The 25956-nt window shown below is 42.3% G+C and overlaps 3 protein-coding genes across 6 annotated transcripts in view; 2 read left to right on the top strand and 1 right to left on the bottom strand.

Moving 5' to 3' along the window:
* POMT2 (protein O-mannosyltransferase 2) overlaps positions 1–9291 on the top strand; it is a 57329-nt gene extending 48038 nt beyond the window's left edge. Inside the window, exon 21 of the mRNA XM_072116786.1 lies at positions 9204–9291. Coding sequence (XP_071972887.1) covers positions 9204–9228 — 25 coding nt within the window. The 3' untranslated portion in view covers positions 9229–9291. The remainder of the gene's footprint in view (positions 1–9203) is intronic.
* Positions 9224–15613, top strand: NGB (neuroglobin). Its single transcript, XM_072116798.1, has 4 exons — positions 9224–9358; positions 13940–14051; positions 14606–14725; positions 15301–15613. Exons 1-4 carry the CDS (start codon positions 9255–9257, stop codon positions 15445–15447), a joined length of 483 nt encoding a protein of 160 aa, XP_071972899.1. The 5' UTR covers positions 9224–9254; the 3' UTR covers positions 15448–15613.
* A 4887-nt stretch (positions 15614–20500) lies between these two features.
* The window catches only part of TMEM63C (transmembrane protein 63C), a 50224-nt gene continuing 44768 nt past the window's right edge, over positions 20501–25956 (bottom strand). For all 4 annotated transcript variants that reach the window (XM_072116803.1, XM_072116800.1, XM_072116801.1 and 1 more), the window contains 12 exons: positions 24671–24804; positions 24351–24473; positions 24120–24273; positions 23923–24029; positions 22806–22892; positions 22640–22705; positions 22234–22396; positions 22031–22136; positions 21734–21901; positions 21422–21537; positions 21147–21218; positions 20501–21053 (listed from right to left, as the gene is read on the bottom strand). In XM_072116803.1, coding sequence (XP_071972904.1) covers positions 20877–21053; positions 21147–21218; positions 21422–21537; positions 21734–21901; positions 22031–22136; positions 22234–22396; positions 22640–22705; positions 22806–22892; positions 23923–24029; positions 24120–24273; positions 24351–24473; positions 24671–24804 — 1473 coding nt within the window. In that variant the 3' untranslated portion in view covers positions 20501–20876. The remainder of the gene's footprint in view (positions 21054–21146; positions 21219–21421; positions 21538–21733; positions 21902–22030; positions 22137–22233; positions 22397–22639; positions 22706–22805; positions 22893–23922; positions 24030–24119; positions 24274–24350; positions 24474–24670; positions 24805–25956) is intronic.

Genomic DNA, 25956 nt, shown 5'->3' on the forward strand with positions numbered 1-25956 from the left:
TGTAGGAGGTGTCTGGGCAAATAGCAGCGCACTGTCCTATGTCTAGAGAACCCATGAAGTGTAACTTGGTTTGCCTCTGTTCATTGCATCCTGTGTGTAGTGCCAAACCTCATCCTGGCAAGGGTCCTTGGGTCTGCCAGCTAACAGTCAATGGTGTCACAGTAACTGGGCTACTGGACTCACGAAGTTTAATCACCTTGGTGATGAACCCTCTTCTCCATAAACAGGTATGGGTGAAGTGTATCCATGGGGATACTAAAGACTACTTCATACCATCGAAGTTAAGAACATATTGTATCCCATCATAATTGGAAGAGACTTTCCAATGTTTTAGAACTTGTGGGGTGATGCCATAACCCCTGGTGATCAAGAACAATAAAAAGGTTGCTGTGTATTCTGATGTGACAGATGAATTTCCTCTAACCGTGTTGGTAGAGGATGAGGGTAAGGAATCTTCCCAAGTGACGAACATCCCTGTCTCGAGGTGTCCCAAGAAAATTTTGGGACTGCCCAGCTCAGGGATCTTACTTTAAAAAGTGCTTTGGACAATGTCAAGGTATTGAATGGTGTTCCCCAAGAAACAGGTGCAGATAACCGTTTTTCATACTTTACCATGAACCATAACTTGTTATATCGTGTAAACAAACTAAAGGGATGAGGTCATAAAACAACTTCTGGTACCAGGTCCATATAGAGGAATGGTGTTTGACATGGCCCACTCTCGTGTGTTGGTTTGTCACTTGGGAGTAGATAAAACCCCGGATTTTAGAAAGGTTTTACTTGCTAGGCTGTCATCGAGAGATATCTAATTTTTTTCAGCCCTTTGCCAATTAAATGCTCCAATCTCTCATTTAGTATCTCTGCCCATCATTGAAATACCAGATCCATGGCTATGCATTCAAACGGCAAATCGCTAATAAAATCTCCTACAGGGTGTCACGGGTGCTCCGAGACAGGGATCGCGGGCACACCTGTGTTCCTCCGTGCGCTCCCACTCTCCCTGCAGCGCTGGACTTGCCCGTCCCTGCACAGGCTTCTCCTTGGACCGCCGTGCGTGCGCCAGCTGTCGAAAATTTAAAGGGCCGGCGCACTGCTGATTGGTGCGCTGGCTGAACACCTCCACCTTATAATTTCAGCCCCTTCTTGTATCCCCAGCCGGATCTTTGTGCCTCACAGCCTTAGAAAAAGCTCCCCTGCGATATTCCTGTGTTCCCTGCATTTCTGTGTCTCCTGCGTGCCTGAGTGTTCCTGCTCCCGAGTTCCTTGTCCTGCGAGCCTGTGTTCCCGTTCCCATCTGCCTGGACCTTCCGTTGCTGACCCCGGCTTGGACTTAACCACAAGACTGTCTCCTGCTAAGGTACCTCGACCTCGGCTGCCATCGTGGGCTAGTCGCACCTGTGGAACGACCTAATGGTACCCTGCTGCAGCAAGTCCATCCCGCTGTGCGGCGGGCTCTGGTGAAGACCAGGTGCCACCTAGACTCCGGTCCCAGGTGTCTGCTAATACTTCCTCCCGCGGTGGTCCAGTGGATCCACGCATCCTGAATCCTGACAGAGGGCGCTAATATATCTTAGCCATCATGGACTGCACAACAAGGTACCCAGAAGCAGTGTCTTTGAGAAATGCTTCTTCAAAATGTATAGCACGTGAGTTGTTCCATATTTTTATCAGAACAGGTCTGCCTAAAGAGATCTTGACTGATCAGGGAACACCCTTCATGTACATATTATGAGGGAGCTGTGTACAATATTAAATATCAAGCAATTAAGCACTTCAGAATACCATCCTCAGACTGATGGGCTAGAAGAACAATTTTATAAAACACTGAAGGGGGATGTGGTAGTGGAGAAAGATGGGCGCTATTTGGATTGTCTGATACCGTACCTATTGTTTTTCATAAGAGAAGTCCCTCAAGCCTCTGCAGGGTTTTCACCCTTTGGACTGTTGTATGGTCGACACCCTCGTGGTTTGCTTAATGTGGCTCCATACAAAAGGGTAATTAAGCATGTTGCTCAGATGCAAGAAAGGATATCTGATGTCCAATTGTTAAGGAACATCATCTTCAGGCCCAAGAAGCCGAAAGTAGGGTATATAATAGATCAGACAGAATTGGGCAATACCAGCCAGTTGATAGGGTACTGGTGGTTGTACCCACAGTAGAAAGCAAATTCCTTGCAATGTGGCAGGGCCCATATGCAGTTCTTGAAAAGGTGCGTTAGGTTAACTATAGGATACACCAGTCAGGTAAGGAAGCCTATCCAGTTATATCATGTAAACCTCATAAAGCCCTGGAGAGATAGAGACACTGTGGGTACACTTTGCTTGCTTGCCCAGTCAGAGGTGGATTTTAGAGATGTTTCTATTGCAAGCACCCCTCACTGTCACAAAAGCAGCAGTGGAAGGAATTGTTAGAGCACGATAAAGATATGTTCTCTGAATTACCCGATCTTACCTCTGGCATTGAACATGAGATTGTTACTGAACCTCTCGTTAGGGTAAACCTGAAGCCATATAGAAACCCTCGGGCACATAGGCAAGTGGTTTCCCAAGAGGTGGAATGAATGCTAAAGTTAGGGGTCATTGAGGAATCTAAGAGCCGTTGGTCAAGTCCGATAGTGTTCGCGCCAAAACCGAATGGGGAGTGTCAATTCTGTAACGATTATAGAAAGCTTAATGAGGTCTCCAATGTGGATGCATACCCAATGGCAAGGATAGATTAACTAATTGAAAGGGTGGGCCGGCCCATTACATTACATTACTACATTGTATCTCACTAAGGGATATTGGCAGAACAGTCAAAAAAGGCCAAGAAAAAGACTGCCTTTCTCACCTCTGAAGGATGCTACCATACATAAGGATGCCTTTTGGGCTGCAGGGGGCTCCTTCTACGTTTCAAATGGTAATGGATTGCATACTGATTCCTCATAAGAAATATTCTGCCGCATACCTAGATGATATTGTGATATTTAGCTGTGATTGGGAAAGTCATCTAAATAAGGTATAAACAGTTTTAGATGCTTTAACCCTTTACCGACATGTGATGTAGTATTACGCCACATACCGGCTGAGGGGCTGTGGAGAGGGCTCACAGGCTGACGTGACATCATCTGGGGGTGACTGTCTGGGGGTTAATGTACTCTAGAGGCTCTAAGAAATAGCAAAAAAAATGTAAAAAGTTTTTAAGAAAACCTATTACTACAGATCTACCTATTAAGGTAGATCCGGTGGTACGTGCATGTAACGTATGTAAGATTTTTAGGACTAATCCTTTTACTCCCCTCGATCTTTTCTAATCTTTAATCAGGGTAATATGCTAATTTTCTAAAAGGGCTACTTGGGGTTGGAGTAGCCAGAGGTGAGGCTACACAGCGTGGCTACGCTCCAGTATCCTCTTTTTCACCTAGGACCCTGTAAATAAGATGGCGGCTGATGGCTGGTTCAAGCAGCAACATCGTTGTTTAGTAAATTATTTATTAAATTATTTTATATTGTACCCTTATAACGAATGGCTGGACCATTATACAACCTCTTGTGTCAACCCCCCTCTTCCTCATAGTTTGTAAGCTCTTGTGAGCAGGGCCCTCACTCCTATTGTTCCATATGACTGTTTGTACTTTGTAATCTAATATAGTTGTATATGCCCCCTATGATTTGTAAAGCGCTACGGAATTTGATGGCGCTATATAAATAAAGATTATTATTATTATTATCCTCGTACCCAGATATCTTCAGCACGCAGCTACAAGTGTGCACTTGTCTGTCTAAACATAGTCAAAACAGCAAAAAAAAACTTGATAACTAACATTAACCTAATGTCTGCTTTATGTCTCCATGGTTTTTAATGCATTCTCTCATTTTTGTAAGATGTTATGGGGCTTTGAACTTTGAGTGCGATTTCTCTCTCACATTTTCATTAAAAAAACCCCACTAAATCACGCTTTTGAGGGACCTGCTCGGATTTCAAGTCAGAGGCCTAAATAAACCCCATAAATTACCCCATTATATAAACTACACCCCTTTATGTATTTAAAACAACTTTCATGAAGTTTGTTAACCGTTTAATTGTTTTACAGGGGATAAAACAAAATGGATGCAATTTTGAAATAAAATTTTTTTTGGCTAAATGAATGTGTTTTTCAAAGAATTAATTTTGGGCACAGGACCCTTGCACACCATGGTCATGCATTACCGCAGCGTGTAAGGGGTTATGGCCGCGATCGGAAGAAACTTACAGCTGGCACCCGATGCTTCCTGAACTGAGCTGTGCCGGAAGCGTGACGTAATAGTCTTGCAAAATGCAGGAACGCATCTCCCGCCATGCATTACTATTACGTCAAATGTCGGGAAGGGGTAGATCCGTAGTGGTAGGTTTCCGTAAAAAAAAAAAATTATATTAAAAAACCTAAAAACCTCTTTCCTTAGAACTGTTATAAATATAAATAAACAGTAAATGTAACATGTAAGGTATCGACCCATCCCAAAATGTCCGATCAATCAAAATATCATAATGGTTATTCCCGAAGTTTAACCCCATAACAGAAAATAGTTAAAAGACCACTTTTTTGCCATTTTGAAAAATATCAAAAAAATAAAATTAAATCAAAAGACTGTACAGTCTTTCAAATTGTAGCAGTGAAAACATCATCAAAAGTCTCAAAAATGACACCACCCACAGCCCTGTACACCGAAGTATGGAAAAGTTATTTGCGACAGAAAACTGCAAAGAGCAGAATTTTTTTGTACAGGAGGTTTTAATTTTTGTAAATTTATGAAAACATTAGAAAAATTTTAACACATTTGGTATCCCTGTAATCGGAACAACACGAAGAATAAAGTAGACTTTTAGTCATTTGGGATGTACAGTGAAAGCCGTAAAATCAAAGTCCACAAGAATATGGCGCAAACACGTTTTTCACCATTTTCGCAATATTTGGAATTTTTTTCCCGCTTCCCAGTACACAGCCATGGAATATTAAATACCGTCACTATGCGGTGCAATCTGCTACACAGAAAACAAGCCCTCACACAGCTCTTTACATGGAAAAATAAAAAAAAGTTATAGATTTTTGAAGGTGGGAAGTGAAAAATGAAAATGCAAAAACCATGGGCCTCAGTGGCAAGGGGTTAAAGAATGCCGGTTTACCATCAACCAAAAGAAATGCGCCGTTGGTATGGAGGAAACAAAATATCTAGGTTATGTCGTAGGAAGAGGCTTAATTAAACCCTGAATAAGCAAAGTTGAAGCCATTCAAAATTGGCCACACCCACTATAGAGGGGCATTCTTGGGAATTGTAGGCTATTATAGGCAGTTTGTCCCTGACTTTGTCACCATTGCTGCCCCACTAATGGAGCTCACAAAAGGGAAAAAAATCAGTCATGGTGAAGTGGTCTCTGGAGGCTGAAAGAGTCTTTAAAAAGTTTAAACTTTGTAGTACAGACAAAAGCTTCGGTGCAGAGTCAGCTCCAGATTTTAGTTGGCCTCTGGGCAACAGAGCCTCAGTGGGCCCCTTTTGCAGTGATCTAACATGGTGGCCTTAAAATTCAGAAACTAAAACAGTCTCCTGTTACCTAAAATATTCCTTAGTTTTAACCTCATGGTTATTTTATATAAGGCCCCCTCACACCCAATGGATTAATTGGATACAGCACCCCTCAGACCACGAATTCCTTAAGTTCAGCCTTATGTGGGCCCCCCCTCCCCCCAGGAGCTCTGGGCCCTAGCACTTGCCCAGGTATGCCCAGTGCTGGCGTGGTGTGGTCTGCCAGTGACACAGGTTCTTGCACAGGTCGTGATCACAAAACATGTGAAACAGCCCTGAAACAGTGAAATATAAGTCCCACTCTCATAGAGAGTGGGCAACAATCCTGGTCTCCTTGTACCAATTTGATGGCCCTTAATGTAGCATGCAGAATGAGATGGAAGATAAGAAGTCCTGGGATTCTCAGCTCAGCAACAGCAAGGCAAACTAATGTTCATCAAAGTAGAATAGAAAAAATAAGCGGTAATCACTGAATACAAATCTTCTCTTATAGTCGCTCCATTAATATGTGAACAAGCAGCCACAGGAGGGATATGGGAGCAGGGGGTGATAGGCAACAGTCGTTTGGGGCCGCAGCAGCACTTTCTCTAGCCACTATAGAAATTGAACGACAATAAAGTAAAGATTTTTATTTGGGGAGTGCTGCCCATTGTTTCTATTCTACCTTGATGAAATATAAATCTGCTTAGAGGAGTTATAATTTTTTGTTCAATGATTTCTATGCAGCTGATGCCTGCCTCCATGTAATTGCACAAAAAGTGGATTGTCATGCAGAAAAAATCCCTATCGTGATCCCAGCTGTTACCGCGGGAGCTCGACTGTCGCATACAGCCAGGCTCCCGCACTGCTGTCACCCTGACATTTGTCATCGGTGACAGCCGTGCAGGATTTAAATACACGTCCAGGGGCACAAAGTCCTGGACATGTATTTACATAATAGGTTGTTAAGAAGTTAATGCAGATTTCCACAATTGTTTAGAAACCGAAATCTGCCGGAAAAAGGAAGGGCTTGGCCCAAACGCATAAACATCTCATCCAAAACACATGCAACTGGTAACAAGCACCACGTGTTTCGCATTTAGTCACTGCAGAACACGTGGTGCTTGTTACAGATCACTTGCATTTCAGTGGAAATCCGTATGCAATCAGGCCAAACCCCTCCCTGTACTGCTTGACTCACATTTGTAGACGCAAGTGAACCAAAAGATGTGGACACATGCTAACTCTTCTGGTTTTTTCTATACCCATGCCTCCACCATACTTCCCCAATTTTAACACCACTTTACACCTTATGATTCCTGTATTTACCATGTTTCTGCAGAGCCACTCTGACTATACTCTCCTATACTGTTATTTGTCTGTAGGACATATCTAGGAACTTTTGGGGAGATTTATAAATCTACTTGTACCAGTATTTTGGCATAATTCGCACTAAACTAAAATGCCTTGCACCACATTTATCAAGGTTTGTGGACCGTTTTATATGCCTTGTGGGGCCAAAATTGTTTTCGACTCTAAGATGCTGGAGGATCAGATTAGTTCAATGCGAGAAGCTAATTTGATGAAAGTTGTGCGCTTCACACTTGATCCCATAAGAGAAGGAGTCTTAGAAGGCTCGTTCAAAGGCTCCATCTATCAATGTCAATGGCAATTACTGGACACTAATTAGTATAAATTGACTCCTTCATCAGTCGCCATGCACGGAAACCCAGGCAATTATTACATGACATTCTGCTGATTATAATGTGTGTGTGGCTATTTTTATACCACCTCATGGGCTGAGCTATACCTATAATTCTCTAACTGCACATGTAACATGTGTGAGGCTGGTGGGTTAGGTCTGTGCATTATTGGTAGGGAATTTTAAGATGAAATGCACATATTCTCAGAATAACTACCCTGACCTTCATGATGACAGGCATCACAACAATTTTTTTTAAACTGTTTTATTGAAACATCAGAGAATAAAAGTACAGTTGCAATAAAGACAACTTTATTGACTCATGTAAGATACTTAAGTCATTTGTACTATATTTCGTCTGGAGTAGTCCTTCTTACCAATCGCTCTCCTTCACTGTTTTACATGTAAGTCCATAGCAAATGTACAATATACAACTGAGATTTAATATGTATTATAGACAAGGTGAGTCAAATAGAAGTAGTAGTTTGGTTGGTGCTGGAAATGGAATTTATAAGTTGCACTAAATGGCTGACTTGCCGGCTGAGTCAGGTCCAGTTAATTGTTTTAGTTTGGGTACCCCTACTCAACATCATCAGGATCTCGAACATGGGGAGTCCATACTATTTACCTGATATGCCATTTCACCCCATCACACATAGGTTATACATCAACTAGCAGATTGCGGTCACTACATATTTAAAAGGGGTATTCCCACACAGACAAGATAATTAAATGTACTCAGGATAACAAAATAACAAATTCTCTAATTCAATGTTATTCACAAAAATACAGCATTTCACAGATATTATTCAGATCAGTCTATCAGTCCTGGTGTACACAAGACCCCGGGATCCAACCCTGGTTCTTCTGACTTTAGGGTTAGCAGATATTTTGTTCTTCTGTCTGGCCCTGCACTGAGCTGAGCTTCTCTCTGCCTCTAGCCCCCACCCTTGCATTCCAGCAGCAGCAACCTGAGGAGAGTAAAGCTTCAAGATACAGGCAAATAAGATCTTAATCCAGGCGAGATCCAGAGGCATATAGCAGATATGATAGTATGTAATGGCTGTGATAGCAGAGGGGATAGTGCCATGTGCAATATGCGTCTCATGGATCTCATCTGTGATCTGTCTCATCTCTCTTTCCAAGTGTCAGATACTAGTACAATGTTCATTGTTCTCACAACATTGTCAGCTCACAGTAGTGATGTGCCATTCTCGAATGAGACGGCTCTAATTTGTGAAGGACGGGAGCCGATTCACTTCAATGAGCCGAATGCTTACTTAACAACGCCCCTAACCGGCTCACCACGCCCCTTTTAGCCCAATACAATCAGTTTAAAAGGGGCGTGGAATGGGGTGACTGATTGGCCTGCGGCTCCTTATTATATATTTAATAGGGAGCCGTTCAAGACCAGAAGAGCCGACTCTTCTTAGTGAGCGGAGCCTAATGAGCCAGCTCACTAAGAAGAGCCGCAATTCCCATCACTAGCTCACAGAACTAGAGGAATCATGAAGTGTCTGGTTAGAGTCCAGGCTCACACTCTGGAATTTTACACTGACCAACACTGAGTGGTAGGAGCTAGCACAACAATAAAAAGTAAAATTGTAAAGTAATGGGTTAAAAATCTTTATTGTGTAAACATCACTAGGGGATTGAAATTAGAATTTGCTTTCATGGGCAAACCTCTTTATGTTGTTCTAGAAGTCATGATCTGTGGGGAATGAAGCCTGTATTGTGGTGTACAGTAATGAGGATGTGATTCCTTTGGTAGAGTGTGCGATTGTCTTTGAGTTTTCAGCCAAGGAGAGCGCTGTCACTTTAAGCGCAGCTATGGATGCAGTGTCGGGAGGGGGAATGGGAGGGGGGTCGATGAAGAGAAGCTTTAAATGCTGGAAACCTCAGAAGAGCTGATTTAAAACTAAGGCAGATATTCACCACCATGCTATCCCTCTTGTACCTTCTCTAACACTGCCTGAAAAAGGTGCTGCAACCCCAGAAGACTCTGAAAGGTGGAGACCCCCTTCCCAACACCATGGAAAACGAGCAGCTGTCAGAATACCAGAAAGAGTTAATCCGTGACACCTGGCAAATAGTGAACCAGGACCAGATACATCATGGCACAGTGCTCTTTACCAGGTGAGAGATGCTGGCATTATATTATATATTGTAGAAATAAGATGGAACCAAACTATAACCTTTAATTGATGTCCAAACGATATATTTTATGGATGGACTGGTACCAGGTAACATAGTGTAAACAGTTGGCATTGGAAACATATGAATTGTTGCATTTTGTTAGGTGAGAAGGTGTCACTAAAATAGCTACTGCTGGGACTTCCTGACACAAGGAAATTTATAGACAGTCCCTGGGTTATTAGATTAGATTGGATTAGATTACATAGATTCTGTAGCTTTTTTCTTAAATTGAATTTGCATGGTCCAATCAGCCAAAAGACATTGGATTTTGAAAATTTTGGGTTGTCATGAGAAAAAAAGATTTACAATAAAGGTTAATTTCAGATACCTTTAATAACGCATATGTTGACCATTGTGGCCTGGGGCTAAAGTTCAGTAAATTATTCAATCATTTATTAAATTATCATCACCCAGAGAACTTCACCAGGGGTGATAGTGGGCTTAAAGGAAATGTACCATCAAAATAAAGCATGATAAACCAGGGACACCTCCTCATAGTACCAGGAACTGTTCAACTACCCCTCAGTGATATGGCTTTACAGACTGTTACATTGTCCTACCATCCACCAGCATAGAGATTACAGCAGGAAGTGCTCACTGCACAAGTGCTGAGGGAGTAGGGAGGGGGGGGGGGTGGATAACAAATGTAAGAAGATTACCACATTATCTGGATATAGGAGTAAGTGTCCTTGGTTTATAATGCTTGATTTTTATGTTAGGTTTTCTTTAACTTGGGGAATGCCTGTGCTGTAGAAACAGACTGGAAACAGCTCATTAACATTAGATCATCCCTGGGCTTTGTAACTTAAGGATACCCGACTTACAGACGACCCCTAGTTACACATGGACTTCTCTGCCTACTGTGACCTCTAGAGAAGATATCTGGATTCTTACTTTAGTGGCTGCAAGATCAACTGTAAGGTGTCTATAATGAAGCTTTATTGATAATGAAGATTTGTTATCCTTGTTCCCATGACAGATATTTTCTTAAAAATAATATAAAATATACGTGTTTCGACTTACATACAAATTCAACTTAAAGGAAACCTACCACTTGAAGTGGTTGGTGTAAGAAGGCAATACCCAGCACCAGCTCAGGGTGAGCTCGTGCCGGAGCTTATTTTTGTTAGTGTTTTAAACCGCTGTATCGCGGTTTAAAACATTTTTTAAACTTTATGGCTGAAGCTGCTTCAGCACACCGTGCGCGCGGCTACATAAGAAGTGAAGGAGAGCCGCGCGCATGGTGCGCCGAAGCAGCTTCAGCTATAAAGTTTAAAACGTGTTTTAAACCGCGATACAGCGGTTTAAAACACTAACAAAAATAAGCTCCGGCACCAGCTCACCCTGCCTTCTTACATCTACTACTTCAAGTGGTAGGTTTCCTTTAAGAACTAACCTAAAAACCTATCCTGTACATAACCGGGGGACTGTCTGTACTCGAAAGCCCTCAGATAACTTTGTTCTTGGTGCCACCTGCAGGTTTAGTTCAGTTTTTTTTTCTTCCTTTTAATTTTCAAACTATTTCTTACTCCATAGGCAAAATAAACAAAATTCCATCCTATGTCAAACAAGAAAGGGTTGTGGAACACAATTTGAGGAACAGCCATTGTGTATTCACAAATGTTTCTATTCTGTATCTAATCTAATGTATCTAATCCTATATTCTATAATAATATCTGTTGAGCTGTGTATCTCATCTTCTCATGCTTTGTCTGCTGAGCTGTTCCTAATACAGGCAGTCCCCGGGTTACATACAAGATGGGGTCTGTAGGTTTGTTCTTAAGTTGAATTTGTATGTAAGTCAGAACTGTATATTTTATCATTGTAATCCCAACCAGAACTTTTTTGGTCTCTATGACAATTGGATTTTAAAAATGTTGGGTTGTCATAAGAATCAATACTAACACTAAAGCTTCATTACAGACACCTCTGATAACTGTTACAGCTGTTTATTGTAGCCTAGGACTAAAGTACAATAAATTACCAATATTCAGAGGTCCGTTTGTAACTAGGGGTCGTATATAAGTCGAGTGTTATTACGTAGGGGACCGCCTGTACTATCATGTAAAACTAACTGCAAATTAACTCAAGCTAATTAACCCATCTTATGTGTGATACGGTCTCTAATCCTATCATGGGAAATACTAGCTGACAAGTCACTACTAAACGTGATGCTTTATTATAATACCATTACATGCAATACAGGCAGTCCCTGGTTTATGTACAGGATAGGTTCTGCAGGTTTGTTCTTAAGTTGAATTTGTGTGCAAGTCGGAACTGTATATTATATGATTTTCATAAGAACCAGGATTAACAATAAAGCTTAATGACAGACACCTGTGATATCTGATAACTTACTGTACTTTAGTCCTATAGCTGATTATTGTAGCCTAGGACTAAAGTACAGTAAGTTATCGACATCCAGAGGTCCGATTGTAACTATGGGTCGTCTGTAAGTCGGGTGTTAAGTACGGGACCGCCTGTACTGTATGCTAAGAATCAGTACCTAAGTCTGTTTTGTGTGAAATGGTCTGCTGAATATCTAATCCTATCAAGTGATCCTGACTGCTATTATTTATTACTCTAGTAGAAAAAGCTTTGTGGCATTATAGGTATTATTGGTATTAGTTTCCATTGCTATCCATTTTCATCATATCCGTCTGCCTTCAGTACATTGTTCAGTCCTTGAGATTAACAATACAGGTCATGCTCACTTTAGGAGCAGTTTCATCAGTTATTTCATCATTTTTTTAAATTTTGCATTAGTTGCTAAACTCAGGAGTGATGAACCTAAACTTTCTGCTGCCTGAGGCGAGCGATTAAATGGGGCCCCCCTCTATCCCCTCCAGTAGTAATATGTTCTTCATGCAGTGTCTCAAGAGTCCAGCTCTGTGTTGTAGCAGGTGTCGGCATCCCTGATGCTGCCCACCATCTAGCTGCCTGAGGCAGGAGGCTCAACTTGCCGCATGGCTGTTGCACCCCTGGGTAAACCAGACAGAATATTATCTCTGTACAGTACCCACACCTGGTTTTGGCTTAACCTGACATTGACAAAGGTGTTAACTGGTGCAAGGATTGTTAAAAAGGTAGAGAAGAATGGTGCATGTGTGACAGTAGAATATCCGATTCAGACTCCTTTTTTCCAGAGGCCTTTGTGAGAGCTTAAGCATCAGTTTGGTTCTTTCCACTAGTTTAGAATTTCAGAAGGTGCCATAGACATCAGATTGAAGAAAAACAAAAACTGTACATGTCAAATATTTTCAAAAATATGTTGGTTTTATAATGCCTAACTCTGCCCCCTACCCCTAGCGCTACACCCTGAGGTGGGGTGGGGGGCAACTTAAAAATCTTAAAAAACCCATTACTTTTTAATTGCAGTTTCATATCTCCCCCCCCCCCAAAAAAAATACATTGATTTGACCTGAGTCTTTTTAAATTTTGGTGACAAATGGCGATGTAATTGGCAAAAATTGAAATGTTTGCAAAAACGTTGAAAAGGGGGATATTTTGATAACTATACGTTTGATCCAAAATCTTAAAGTAGATGTGTGTAATTTTTTTCTAAAAGCTACCCAATGTTACTTAATTCCGGCACTTAATGTAGAGCTTTCTATATTTAAAAACTTTGAAGATGGGAATTTTCTTGTTGCCTATAGAAGGGAGGAAACTTAAGTTAATCAAACTCTTGGATGTGTGAGAGGTAAGGTGACTCACATTACACCAGCCCCTGAAGATAACAGAAAACTACTATGTCCACGTCATTGTTCCTGAATGTAGTTTCTACATACAAAAAATAGACACCCCCACCTCACCCCAATGGGCTGAAAATACAGGGACAACTTTAGTATCATTGGATAGATTTTTATGAAATATTTGTATTCACACAGGAAACACAGAGTGATATCTTCAATATTAAACGTATATTTAAAGCACCAATTGGCACTACTCCGCCTGTTTGGCTCATGGCCATAAAAGTTTGTTGGGACGTACCAAAGGAGGACTTATATGTACCTGATTACATAAGACCTTATGGAGACTTCTATTAAAAAGCTATAATCAGTCCCTATGGTTTGTTATGGTAAAGGACTAAGAAATATTAGTATTTTTGTATTTCGATCCAATGTGTATTTCAGGAGAAATCCCTATTTTTGAACAATTTTTCAGTGTTTACAACACCATCTGTCATTGAAAATGACTTAAATCATAGATTGAATCAAATTTTCTTCCGCCCTACCTCCTGGGGTGGTGGGGGTAGGCAGCCAGGTTTGGTATTGCTGAATAGATTTTTTATTTTTTAAAATATTTTTCGTTTTTGACGTTTATATTTTGAGGTTTTGATCAGAATGTGTATTTTTCATACTCCATTGTCCCACAGGGAGAGAGAGAGAGGGGGAGAGACAGTGTCTGGACAGTGGCAGCTCTTAGATTTTATTGAGGTCAATTTGGGTTGTAATCATGTATTACTGTATTGGAGGTTCCAGTCACTTCATTGTCTAAATATTATTTACAAATTTTTTTCAGGCTTTTCGAGCTGGAGCCAGCACTGGTTTTCCTCTTCCAGTACAATTCTGCTCATTTCTCCAGTGTCCAGGAATGTTTAGGCTCATCTGAGTTTACAGAACACATCCGGAAAGTGAGTGATCCCAGAACCATGAGTCTAGCAGATCTCTCCTCCTCCAGGCATTACAAATTTCTGAGGTTTGCCCCACGTAAATAATCCTAAAAGTACTATACATGATCATACCTGCCATGGGGTGGTGGAACACACTCCTGTAGAGCCATACCTGTATTAGGTGTTGCTATATCACAACAAAATGGTGGATACCACCACCACTGGATAGAGAGCATTTTCTATTTGGTGATCAAGAGCTTCTTCTCCCAGGTGGGGGTGGCTGAGCTCTACAATGGGTGGTGATGCTGGAGTATTCTCTTCAAGGTGGTGTTTTGTTTCATCTACTAGGTACACCACTCAACATGACCATTACCTGTTGGTGGTGGGGTGGCACTTTATCTTCTATTGGTGTGTGTGTCGGGGGATGGGGGGTTGTGCTTGATTTATAAGTTGGTCATGAGTATTCTGGTAATTTTTGGGATCCTAAAAATGTGTTGTCTGTATATACTCTGCACATCCGGTTGAGGGGCTACAGTGAAACTGCTGAGCTTCAGCTGTGCTCTTTCTCCATCCAGGTGATGACTGTTATTGATGCTGCAGTGCAGAGCCTCGACTCTCTCCCATCTCTGGAAGAATATCTAACTGGCTTGGGGAGGAAGCATCGCGCCACTGGGGTCAAACTGGAGTCATTTAATGTAAGGATACTCTGTAGAAATTTGGTTGTAAGTATCCTTACAAACACCAAGCATAATGCCTGAGGAGTAAAACATCTCGGAAGTCAACAAGGGTTTCCTTACCCACCTACCAGTAGAACAAACAAAATAATATTTCTTCCCTGAGAAGTAGTGTTCTGAAATACATGAAAAATGTCATGTAAAAAAAAAAAGTTTCATTCCATTGGATGCAATGTGTAAAGGGCCTGCCAATGGGATTAGTTTTTGCCCAGGTTACAATTTTATTTATTTGAAATGAAACCCAAAACACAATTACAAAATTTGGCAAGTCTCCAATTTCCCTTTCTCTAGATTTTGGAAGGAAATGAAAAGACAAAACCAGAAAAAGAAAATTTAATGAATACAGTGGACAAGTTCAGTCTTTATAGGATGGAATTCAACATACTTCTTCAATAACAATCTACGTCTGTCCTACTACACAGGGGCAGATGTACTGCAATATAGTCCTGCAGTTATGAGGAAAAAAGGGAATAATATGACAGGAGAAGGATGGTCAGTTATGGTCGCGGCTTCTGATGTCTTCTCCTTAATTGCAGACCGTGGGGGAGTCCCTGCTCTACGCTTTGGAGTCTGGATTGGGGGACATGTTCACATCAGACACACGTGATGCCTGGAGCCGGCTCTATGCCACTGTGGTGAGTGCAATGAGCCAAGGCTGGTGGAGGGATCCACAGGGACAATGAGGAGCTCTGTAGGCGAATGTTGTGAGCACTCACTGCTGCTGTCTGTGTATTTCTCCAATGTGCTGTTTATAAACAAGCTGGTGTGCAAAATAAATCCATAAGTTCTGTGTGTTTTTCTATCCTCTGTCCTACAAGTTACCTGTGGTAATAAACTGGAATAAAATAAGGTTGTGTAATATGTACCAGCATCACCTTCACAACCAGACACCAATGTAATACAAGCTGCTATAGCACAAATTTACAACTCAAGTTCCTACACACCTACACCATCATCCACTCACTCAGCATATCTTGTGTGCATCCTGGTGTGGGATAGATATAGAGGTGGCAGGTCGCTACTTGCACAAGTATTATGGGTTGTGGCGTACTGACGCTATTTGTGTTCCAGTTGGGAATGTTGTCTCTTATGGCTGGAATACCTACAGCTTTGGCTCTATTCAAACATACACAAATGGCAGACATGAGATAGAGCACGGCCACCACCGAGATTTGTGCATGGACACGGTGCATCGAGCACATACTTTCTTACTGCATTGACGTGGGGCTGCCTTGCAAAAGATACTACTCTGTTTGCAGCCCAGTATGAATGGAGTCTAAATGTCTAATTTCTTCCACTTGCACCCAATTCCAATTCATGGAGGGACATGTATCACTCGTATTGCTTTCTTTTTCTTTTTTTGGCAACTTTTTGCGAGACTTTTCCAAAGTTAGCTGCCTCAAGGATTTAATGCAATGTGTCATATTTATCTTTGTAGCTCAGATGTTTGTTCAATTTGTGAGACTTTTTGGCTCTGAAATTGTCCAATTCTTGCGCCTAATAAGTCACTAAACAGAGCATGCGAGACCCAGACTTACTTTTGGGAGCTATTATTTCGAACTAAAAAGTCACACACCACAAAATGTTGCAAAAGTGACACTAAACAGGCAACTCACCACATGTATCATGAAGGGAAAAAACTTTGCAATGATTAAGTAGGCCAACTTCAGGAACTTGAAAAAGTGGCAACCGAAAAACTATGGTACATGTGCCCCATGGACTTGCTATTGGGCCCTCCATATAGTCTTCTCTCTGCTGTGCATAGTATTCTTTAAGTTCTGAGGAACAACTCCAATTCTGTTTATGACTTCCTGGGAGAGGAGGAAAGGCACAAGGCACAAGGTATGTATCCTTGTGCATTCGCTACCATGCAAATATTATAAGGTGTTGACACTGTATGATGATTGATGATGATCTTGTGTCACAGTGGAAACTCTTCTGGTTTTCTTAATACATACTTTGTCGCAGTGTAATGTTGTATGTGAGCTATGGCTAAAAAAAATCTTGTCATTGTGAAACTCTCTCATAGACAAACTAAAGCATCCCTCTCTAAAGATAGCCCTTATTTTTTATGCCAGGTACCAAAATACCTTGTCACGAATGTATGGTAGTTACCCCTGGGTGGCAGAAATGAAAGATTTCACCTGTAAGGAACCATCTTGACATGGCTTCTTGGCCAGAAGACCAGGGCTTTGAACCAGTTGGAAATACCAATACCCCTTCTAGCGGCCTAGAACATAACAAAGACCCTGGGAAAGTCTTACTGGTCATCAGGTAGTGCCAGAGAGTACTAACCGTAAAGGTAGATAAAATATCAACATTGCATAAGGACATTGGAAGAGCAGCAGATTAACAACCTAGATCAGGGGTCCCCAAACTTTTTACATAGGGGGCCGTTCACTGTCCCCCTCAGACCGTTGGAGGGCCGGACTAAAGTTTTAAAACAAATAGCGGTACATGTGACCGTATCCATAATACACTGGCAACCCCCCCCCCTCAATTAATTATTTAATATACCGGTACTGCACCCCCTTGTGAACTATTTTATATATTGGCCCAATTAATTAATATACTGGGTCCTCTCTCCATTAATTATTGAATATGCCTCCCCCCCATTAATTACTAGACTACCCCTCTTAATTATTTCCTATACCCGCACCATTAATTATTTCCTATGTTGCCCCTCATAATTAATCATTTCCTATGCTGCGCCCACCATTAATTATTTCCTATGCTGCCCCTCATAATTAGTTATTCCCTATACTGCCCCTCATAATTAGTTATTCCCTATACTGCCCCTCTAATTAATTATTTCCTATACTGTCCCTTATAATTAATTATTTCCTAAGCTGCCCCTCATAACTAATTATTGGCCCCCAGTTGCCACAATCTTTTTACTGCCCTTTTTAATAAAAAATAAAAACGCTGTACTCACCTAAGTCTCACGCCGTGCGTCTTCTATCTTCTTACCGCGTCCGGGCAGCCGCGCAGCCTAGTTCATAGAGCGATGTGCGCCGGGGTCGTATTCCGGCCACATCGCTCCAGTAATAGTGCTCGAGCAGCCGCTTCCGGCTGCATCGAGCACTATATAGTGACGGGCAGGAGCTCCCTGACCGGACGGTGGCTCCTGCCCGACTGTTGCAGGCCGCAAGGGCCCGGCGCTGTCGCTCCAAGTGTCAGGGGCCGGATGGAAACAGTCCGCGGGCCGCATGTGGCCTGTGGGCCGTAGTTTGGGGAACCCTGACCTAGATGGTCTACAAATGCCCATGCACGGTTACATACATAAACTCCACGAGCACAGGGAGAGTTTGTTGACAATCTTCCTCATTTTACTAATCAGAATGCCTCTTGGCAAATAAATAAGAAGAACTTGAAATTGCCGAGAGCAATGACTCCATTTTGTCAAACTGGGATTTGCACATCTCTGATGACCTCCCAGGTTGTCCATAAAAGAAATATCTTAAATGTTAATCCTTTAGCGATGTTTACACAATATTATTTTGACCCCTCACTTTGCTAATTTTACTGTTTTAGTGCTGTTTTTGCTACTTTTACTCAGTGATGATCAGTGTAAAATTCAAAAGTGTGGGTGGGGACTGTGACAGGTATTTAACTGGGGATTGTGTCACACGTAGAGATGAGCGAGTATACTCGTCCGAGCTTGATGCTCGTTCGAGTATTAAGGTACTCGAAACGGCTCGTTGCTCGGACGAGTATTTCTCCTGCTCGAGATCGAGCATTTAATAAAAAAAACACAGTGAAGAACAATGAAGAATAGAATAAAAACAATGAACACAGGATCATTTAAGTAAAAAACACAATGAAGAATAGATTACAGATGTTCTGCACATCTGCTTACTTGTCGGGAGATACGCGCGGAACGGCAGCAGGGAGACATCAAGCAGCACGGGGGAGACATCAAGCAACGGGGAGACATCGGGCAGCACGGGGGAGACATCGGGCAGCACGGGGAGACATCGGGCAGCACGGGGGAGACATCGGGCAGCACGGGGGAGACTTCAGTGGAAGAAGAGCGGATCCCGGGACAGCGTATCACCCCGACAAGTAAGCAGATGTGCCGAACATCTGTAATCTATTCTTCACTGTGTTTTTCACTGCGTTTTTCACTTAAATGATCCTGTGTTCACTGTTTTTATTCTATTCTTCACTGTTCTTTACATCTGCTAACTTGTCGGGAGATAATATACGCGCGGAACAGTGAAGAATAGATTGCAGATGTTTGCATACATCTGATCACTTATCAGAAGACATTCTTTTTCAATTAAATAACACATTTTATTCCTGAACCATGGTCCCTTTGAAAAATGCTCGGGTCTCCCATTGACTTCAATGGGGCTCGTTATTCGAGACGAGCACTCGAGCATCTGGAAAAGTTCGTCTCGAATAACGAGCACCCGAGCATTTTAGTGCTCGCTCATCTCTAGTCACACGTGATCGGATTGTGGCGCAGCTGCGCTGGTTTCCATGCGACAGAAATCGGGCGCGGGCTGTCAGACGATACGACTGATTCGGATTGAGCTTGGGATTTAAGATTCAAATTGTGTCGCAAGACAATGCATTTACATGCACCAGGAAGAAGAAGGTGAACTCTGGCAGACCTGAGCGAGGAAGCGACACCTGCAGGATATCGGGTGCACGCTCTTAGTAAATCGCGCCAGATTGCATTATCGTCGGACACTCTGTACTTCGTGAACGCCTCCGGACGGGTAAGTAAATATGCCCCATTATGATCCCTGTGAGTTGACAATGTACTTAGATTATCCAGGTACAAGGTTTATCTACACTTTCATTTAGCTTCTGAACAGTCTACTTGTATCTGACACAGAAAAAGAGAGATGAGACTGATCAGAGTCATGAAATGGATATAAGACACAATGACACACTTGGCTCTGCTGCCTCACCTAATCAATAAAACACAGTCATCTCTGCTATGTCCTCCCCTCGGATCTTATCTTGTCTTTAGAGCTGCTGCTGCTGCGTCCTCTCCCTGCTGCTGAGAACACATTAAGCAAACTGCTGCTGGACCAGGAAGAGTGCAATGCAAGAGAAGCTGAAGGAATCTGCCCGACTATAGTCGGTGTTTACACTTTGTCCCTGGATCCGACCGTAAACTCCTAAGGCCTAGTAGAGACAGATTGGAATTATGCCTGTGAAATGCTGCATTTTTGTTAATGACATTGAATTCGAGAATATGTTATTATATTATCCTGAGTATATTTAAGAATCTTGTCTTTGTGGGAATACCACTTTAAATCAAGCCTACATGACAATAACTAGAATTGGTCAGTTCATTAGTCTTTTGGGGCATATACCCCAGACTATGGACAAAATTTGGATGTCGCCACGCACAACGTTCTGGTCTGGGATCTTTTCATCAACACAAATCTCCCTCTCAAAAAGTAGAATTATAAACACTGATTGAATGAAGTCAAGTTTTATACTATAAGAGCTGTAGTCGAGCTTCCTATTCTATAATGACCTGATTATGGAAAATTCATTTCCATTTTTTCGAATGTTGTTTCGAGCTGCACCATGAGACATGTCTACAAATCATTCTCCATTTGCACACACAACAATCCAGATATACATTCTGCTTCACTTCTACACCCAACAATGCCTTAACCTCACAAACCATATATACAAAACACTGTTACTCCCCCTCCCGACTTGAGAAGGAAATCATTTTCATGATTGAACAAAATACGATAAGTCATATTCATTCTTACTTTAAAATTATATTTGGCAAAAATCAGCAACTTTTTAAATAACATTTTTTCAGATGCAAAAGGAGCGGTCCCCATGCAAACGCGAAAATAGAGCCAGGGAACGCAGCTGTACAGTGGAGTTTGAAAATGGGAGTGGCATATACGATTAGTCACACCCTTTTATGCGCTTTTATTGATTGCAAGAACCTTCATACAGGTGTGCAATGTATGGCACCTTACGCTGGCCAGGGCCCGATATCATTATGGAGTAGCCCAGTAACCACAATGCAGCCTGCTCCACATCCTGTACGTCACAGCGACCGAAACATCCAAGGCACTCTGTGCCTTTGTTACTTATAACTCTGACCTCCAAAGGAGGTGGGTTGTCAGGGTGACCGCTCCTCTGAGCTGCATGTCCCTTTCACATAGGTGTCCTGTAAGTTCTCCGCTTCTGACGTCTCTGTTGGGCTATCTGCACGAGTCTCCAGTGCGCCATATGATAGGTGAGCTGGGGAGGCCAAAGGTGACAGCTCGTGTTCCTGTAATACAGTGGCCACAAAAACCTGGAGGACAGAAATCAATAACACTGGTGAGAAGGAAATTATGATAAATGGAAATGATGATAAATATCAGTCCATATAAGATATAACACTTACAGTGGACTGCTGCGTGGATGATATACTGCTGCTCTCGGTATCCTGAATGATTCCTTCACCCTGTTCAGACATCTACAGGAGATATCAGCAAGTGTTATTACATTACAGTATAGTAAACATGGGTTATAACAAGTCACTGTGCAGAGTCTGATCATCCAGAATAGAAAAGTGAAGTCATTACAAATCACAGTATATAAAGCATAAATGTCCATTGTCAAATAACTAAAATCAATGAGCTAAGGTCTTATGGTCCAGTGGAGTACTATATTTCTTGCCTGATAGCTGGATGGTCTCTTCGGTCGTAATTTTCTAAGACAAAGACCAAAAATGGAGAACAGCAAGCAGCATAACAGAGAAGCAAATGTAAAGAGTGTGACCGGGTGTGTGGAGCCTGCCAGAAGAACAAGGGAGGAGAGTGAGGACAAAATTGTGGTAACTTTCACAGCAGTAAAATGTTTTTAAATTATTTGTACTCCTGAAATACCTCCCTTTACAGTGTCCTGTGCACACATTGAGGATGGTGTATGTGAACACAATTCAGTAGTGGGTTCAGAGGTGAAGAGTGTGTAGGGCACATAACCACTTACCCAAACGCAGGACAGAGAAAAACAACAGCCAGAAGATGCAGAGTATTGGGGCAGCGAGAAGCTGTCGGGCCGCTGCTGCATGCAGGCTGGGGCTCAACTTGGTGGGGATGTAAGCGTAATAGATGTTATATCGGTCAGTCATGTGTTTCAGGAGCAGATACAGCAATCCTGCAATACAGAGGGTAGTCTGAGAGACAATGTGGGGTACTTACAGACAGGGTGGTGTCATACCAAGTAGCACATATAACACAACACTAGCACCTGCAGGTTTTTTTAATTTTTTTATATAACTCTTACCAAAGGGAGCAATGATTGGACATGTTATGCTGTACGTCATCACCACAGAGAAGACACATGTTGTCCAGGCATACTCAAGGCCGAACTGGAATTCATAGGCCTGACTCTGTAATGAGAAATGTTGTGGTCCTCACATCCCACTTAGCATTAACGCTTTACACTCCATCCTGAACCCAGGTATAAGAGGAGGATCAAATAATTACCCGCTTCACATGGAGGCGCTCAGGAACAGACTTTGCCAAGCAAAGACGTGTAGCATATACAGTAAGCCCAGGAATGCGCAGTAGCTCCATCGCTGTGCCTATCAGGCTGGCTGTGATAACGTAGTTGACAAAGAATGCGCCATTGTTAGGAAGAAATACGCACCTAAGAGTAGAGGAAAAACATGTTAGAAAAAGGGCAGGAGACATAGTAAGGGGGTATCAGTCAAGTCAACTGATCAGAAAGTACTGTATTGATTATAAGAGGGGAGATTTATCGGAAGAGTCAGTGAGAGCTGCAAAGACAGTACAGATGTATCAGGAGAGTTTTCACTGACAATCACTGTAAATTGTACAGACAGCGAACTGGGAGTGAATATAGTGTATAGGTCAGGTATTCAATACTCACTGGAACTTCAGATTGGCTGAATCCAGGAAATGGATATCAAAGAGCCATCGGAAGAAGAGATCCAAGCTGGAAGAAAAGGACGTTAGTGTAAGCTTTAGTTATACCATTCCACTAAGGACCATGATACGATACAGCAGAGAACAGGAAGGTGGCAGAGGTATATTACCTAGTCAGCCCTAGAGAGGGCAGTATGATGACCATAAAGACCAAAAACAGGTAACACTTGTGCATTGTTAGCTGATTCTCATTAGACCTGAAAAACAGATAAATGTAGCAGAGTATTGGACTTTCCACTCATCTACCAGCATACCACCCAACTAAACTAGTAGTGAAAGAGGGACAAAAGATGCACATACTGTGGAATTAAATTTTTCCCTAAGCCATGCCTATTGCTTTGCCCCTTACTCACCTTCTACACATTAAAATTCCCACCCTTAGTTCTCTCTATCTCCCCCAGCCCCATGACGTATTGGGGCAGATTTACTTACATGGTCCATTCGCGATCCAGCGGTGCGTTCTCTGCGGTGGATTCGGGTCCGGCCGGGATTCATTAAGGTAGTTCCTCCGACGTCCACCAGGTGTTGCTGCTGCGCTGAAGACCATCGGACTGCACTGAAGTTCACCGTCCTATCGTGGGTGAAGGTAAGCGCGTGTCGAGCGACACTTTTTTTTTTAAATGCGGTGGTTTTTCCATATCAGTCGGGTTTTTTACGGCCACACCCCCGATTTCTGTTGCGTGCATGCCGGCGCCGATGCGCCACAATCCGATCGCATGCGTCAAAATCCCGGGACAATTCAGGCCCCTCCCAGCAACCAAGCAGTTCCCTCTCTTATTGTGCCCCCCAATCAGCTCCCAATCTTATTGTGCCACCACCCCCAGCAGCTTTCCATGCAACCACCAGTAGTTCCCCATCATATTATAGCTAATCCCATGATATTGGAACCCCATCTCCTCCTTCCTTCCTTGTTTATGCTTAAAATTATAAAGACATGTATTCACCCCTCCCTGTTTCCCAGCAGCAGCTCTTCTCCTCTCTCCTCTCCTTCTGAATATAGCAGTGAACCTGGTGAAGATGATGCAGAGCTGACCACTCCCTGCATGATATTCAAATCTGTCAGCTACAGAGCCTACAGTGATGATGCCCTAGACAGAATAGTGGGTCAAAATCCGGGACTGGTCTGCTAAATCTGCCACAGATAGAGACATTTGTACCACCATTGCAGAGATTAAATAAATGTATCAGCAACAGTCTTCATTTTCCCATAATACATAAAGCTTTTACCTGGTCCAGTGGCATTCCAAGAAGGCAGAATAATACACCAAGAAGGGTAGACACACTGAAAACATCCACAGTAGCAACGTGGGTAAAAACTGGGTGATAACTGGGTTCTGATGGGAGACAACATGAGTTTGTAAACTGAAGTGGTTGTATCACAATAGTTAGATATCAGAGTGCACAAAAAGCATGAGGCTGCTCACTTGTAAGCTCTCCACTGGATGAGTAACATTGAATCTGTCCATGGTGCTGACCACGACTGCAGGTGTAGTCAGAAAAAACAGCAGTACGAACAAGGCCAAGTTCAGAGCAACAAGTCGTAGCCACCATACGGGTCCAGACACTGCCAGATTTTCCCTGTTAACATAAGGAATATCAGCAGATGCTTGGTCATGTACAGGCATACAGTTAGTTTACACATAACTATTACTTACCAAATAACATCATTTGGTGCAGGGGCATAACGCACACCCCACTGGTGAGAATGTAGAATAGGGGTGACAGAAGACTGCTGGGGAGCTCGTCTACAACGTGGCCGACTACAGTCCTGGATGATTCTAGAGGAAAAAGGTTCTTATCACTCTCAGCTATTAGGTTATTGGAGTGTTATTTAGGCGTGCTTACTAAATATGACTTATTTAGATGTTCCTATTGTAGTACAAAACCTCTGTCGGTAAAGGTTTAGACAATTACTGTGTACACAATACCAACAATACGAGCACTGTACATCCTCGGGCTGGAATGAGTAACTCACACAGCAGTCATCCTCTCATCCTGAAATGTAACAAATGCGGTGCCCAATCTCTTCAGGGGAATACGGTTTCTCTCAGCAGTGAACTCGTCTGTCAGTTTCTCCTCCATTTCTGCATAATATTGCTCCGCATCTACCTAAGTGTCGGGGATATAGGAGAGAAGGACACAAGGTAAGGAGTTGGACATAAGAAGAGCAATGGAACATAGGGAAGGAACAGAACACAGGAGAGAAGGACACAGGTTATATGGTGAAGAACATAGTAAAAAACGGGACACAGAGAAGAATAAAGGATGAAAAAGTGACACAGATGAGAAGGAACAAGGTTTGGTGTCAAGTACAGGCAAGACAGTAAGGAGACAGGTCACCACAAAGGAAAACATAAGGCACAAACAGTGACACAGAGCAGGTAACCCAGAAGTATATGGGACAGAGTAGAAAGCAGCAAACAGTTTAAGGCTAGCATGTATCCCTGAGCCTCCAGAGATGAGAGCAACTGCAGCAAGCTAGACAGATAGATATTGCAGATAGTATATACAGTTAGGTCCAGAAATCTTTGGACAGTGAAAAGGTTTTGACATTTTAGCTGTCTGCTGAAACATATTCTAGATACAGTTATATAACCAATAAGGGACCTCAGCTTTGATTTGATTGTATTAGCATCCTAATTGGAGTAAAAGTTTCGGAATTACAGCTCTTTTTCAAGGAACCAAAGGTAATTGAACAATCATTTTAAAAGCCACTGAATGGGCTGTAAGGGTTTTTCCTTACCAAGCATCATTAGACTGAAAAAAAGAAGAAATCTAGCAGCAAGTGACAGCAAAATGAATGGATACATCAACAGAATATATATAAATCTACCAGGGTAAGGGTAAGTCTCCTTTTGTTTCCACCCTCAGCTCCTTACGGTAAATGTGGCAATCAGAAGCCAGCAGATCAACACCAAGAAACAAAGATGGAAGCCCTGCAAATTCAGGACGCTTCAGAAGGTATTGATGAAACCGGTCTTTCTTTCAAGATGTAGTGTCATACAGTATTGGAAATGCAATAAAAAGATCTACACGTTTCAACAATGCAGCGTCTTAATCATGATAAATTGGTATACTCTGGAACGGAAAGGCCTGGATGTCCGCTGAAGACAACAGTGGAGAATAATTTCAGGAACCTTTACAAGATGAAGAAAAGTCCCCTACTCCTACCAAGCGACACTCTTCACAATGTAGGTGAATCAGTATTACCTTATATACTTGAGTATAAGCCTAGTTTTTCAACACAAAATTTGTGCTCAA

This window comes from Engystomops pustulosus, chromosome 7, assembly GCF_040894005.1.
Source record: "Engystomops pustulosus chromosome 7, aEngPut4.maternal, whole genome shotgun sequence".
In the NCBI taxonomy this organism is placed as follows: Eukaryota; Metazoa; Chordata; class Amphibia; order Anura; family Leptodactylidae; genus Engystomops; species Engystomops pustulosus.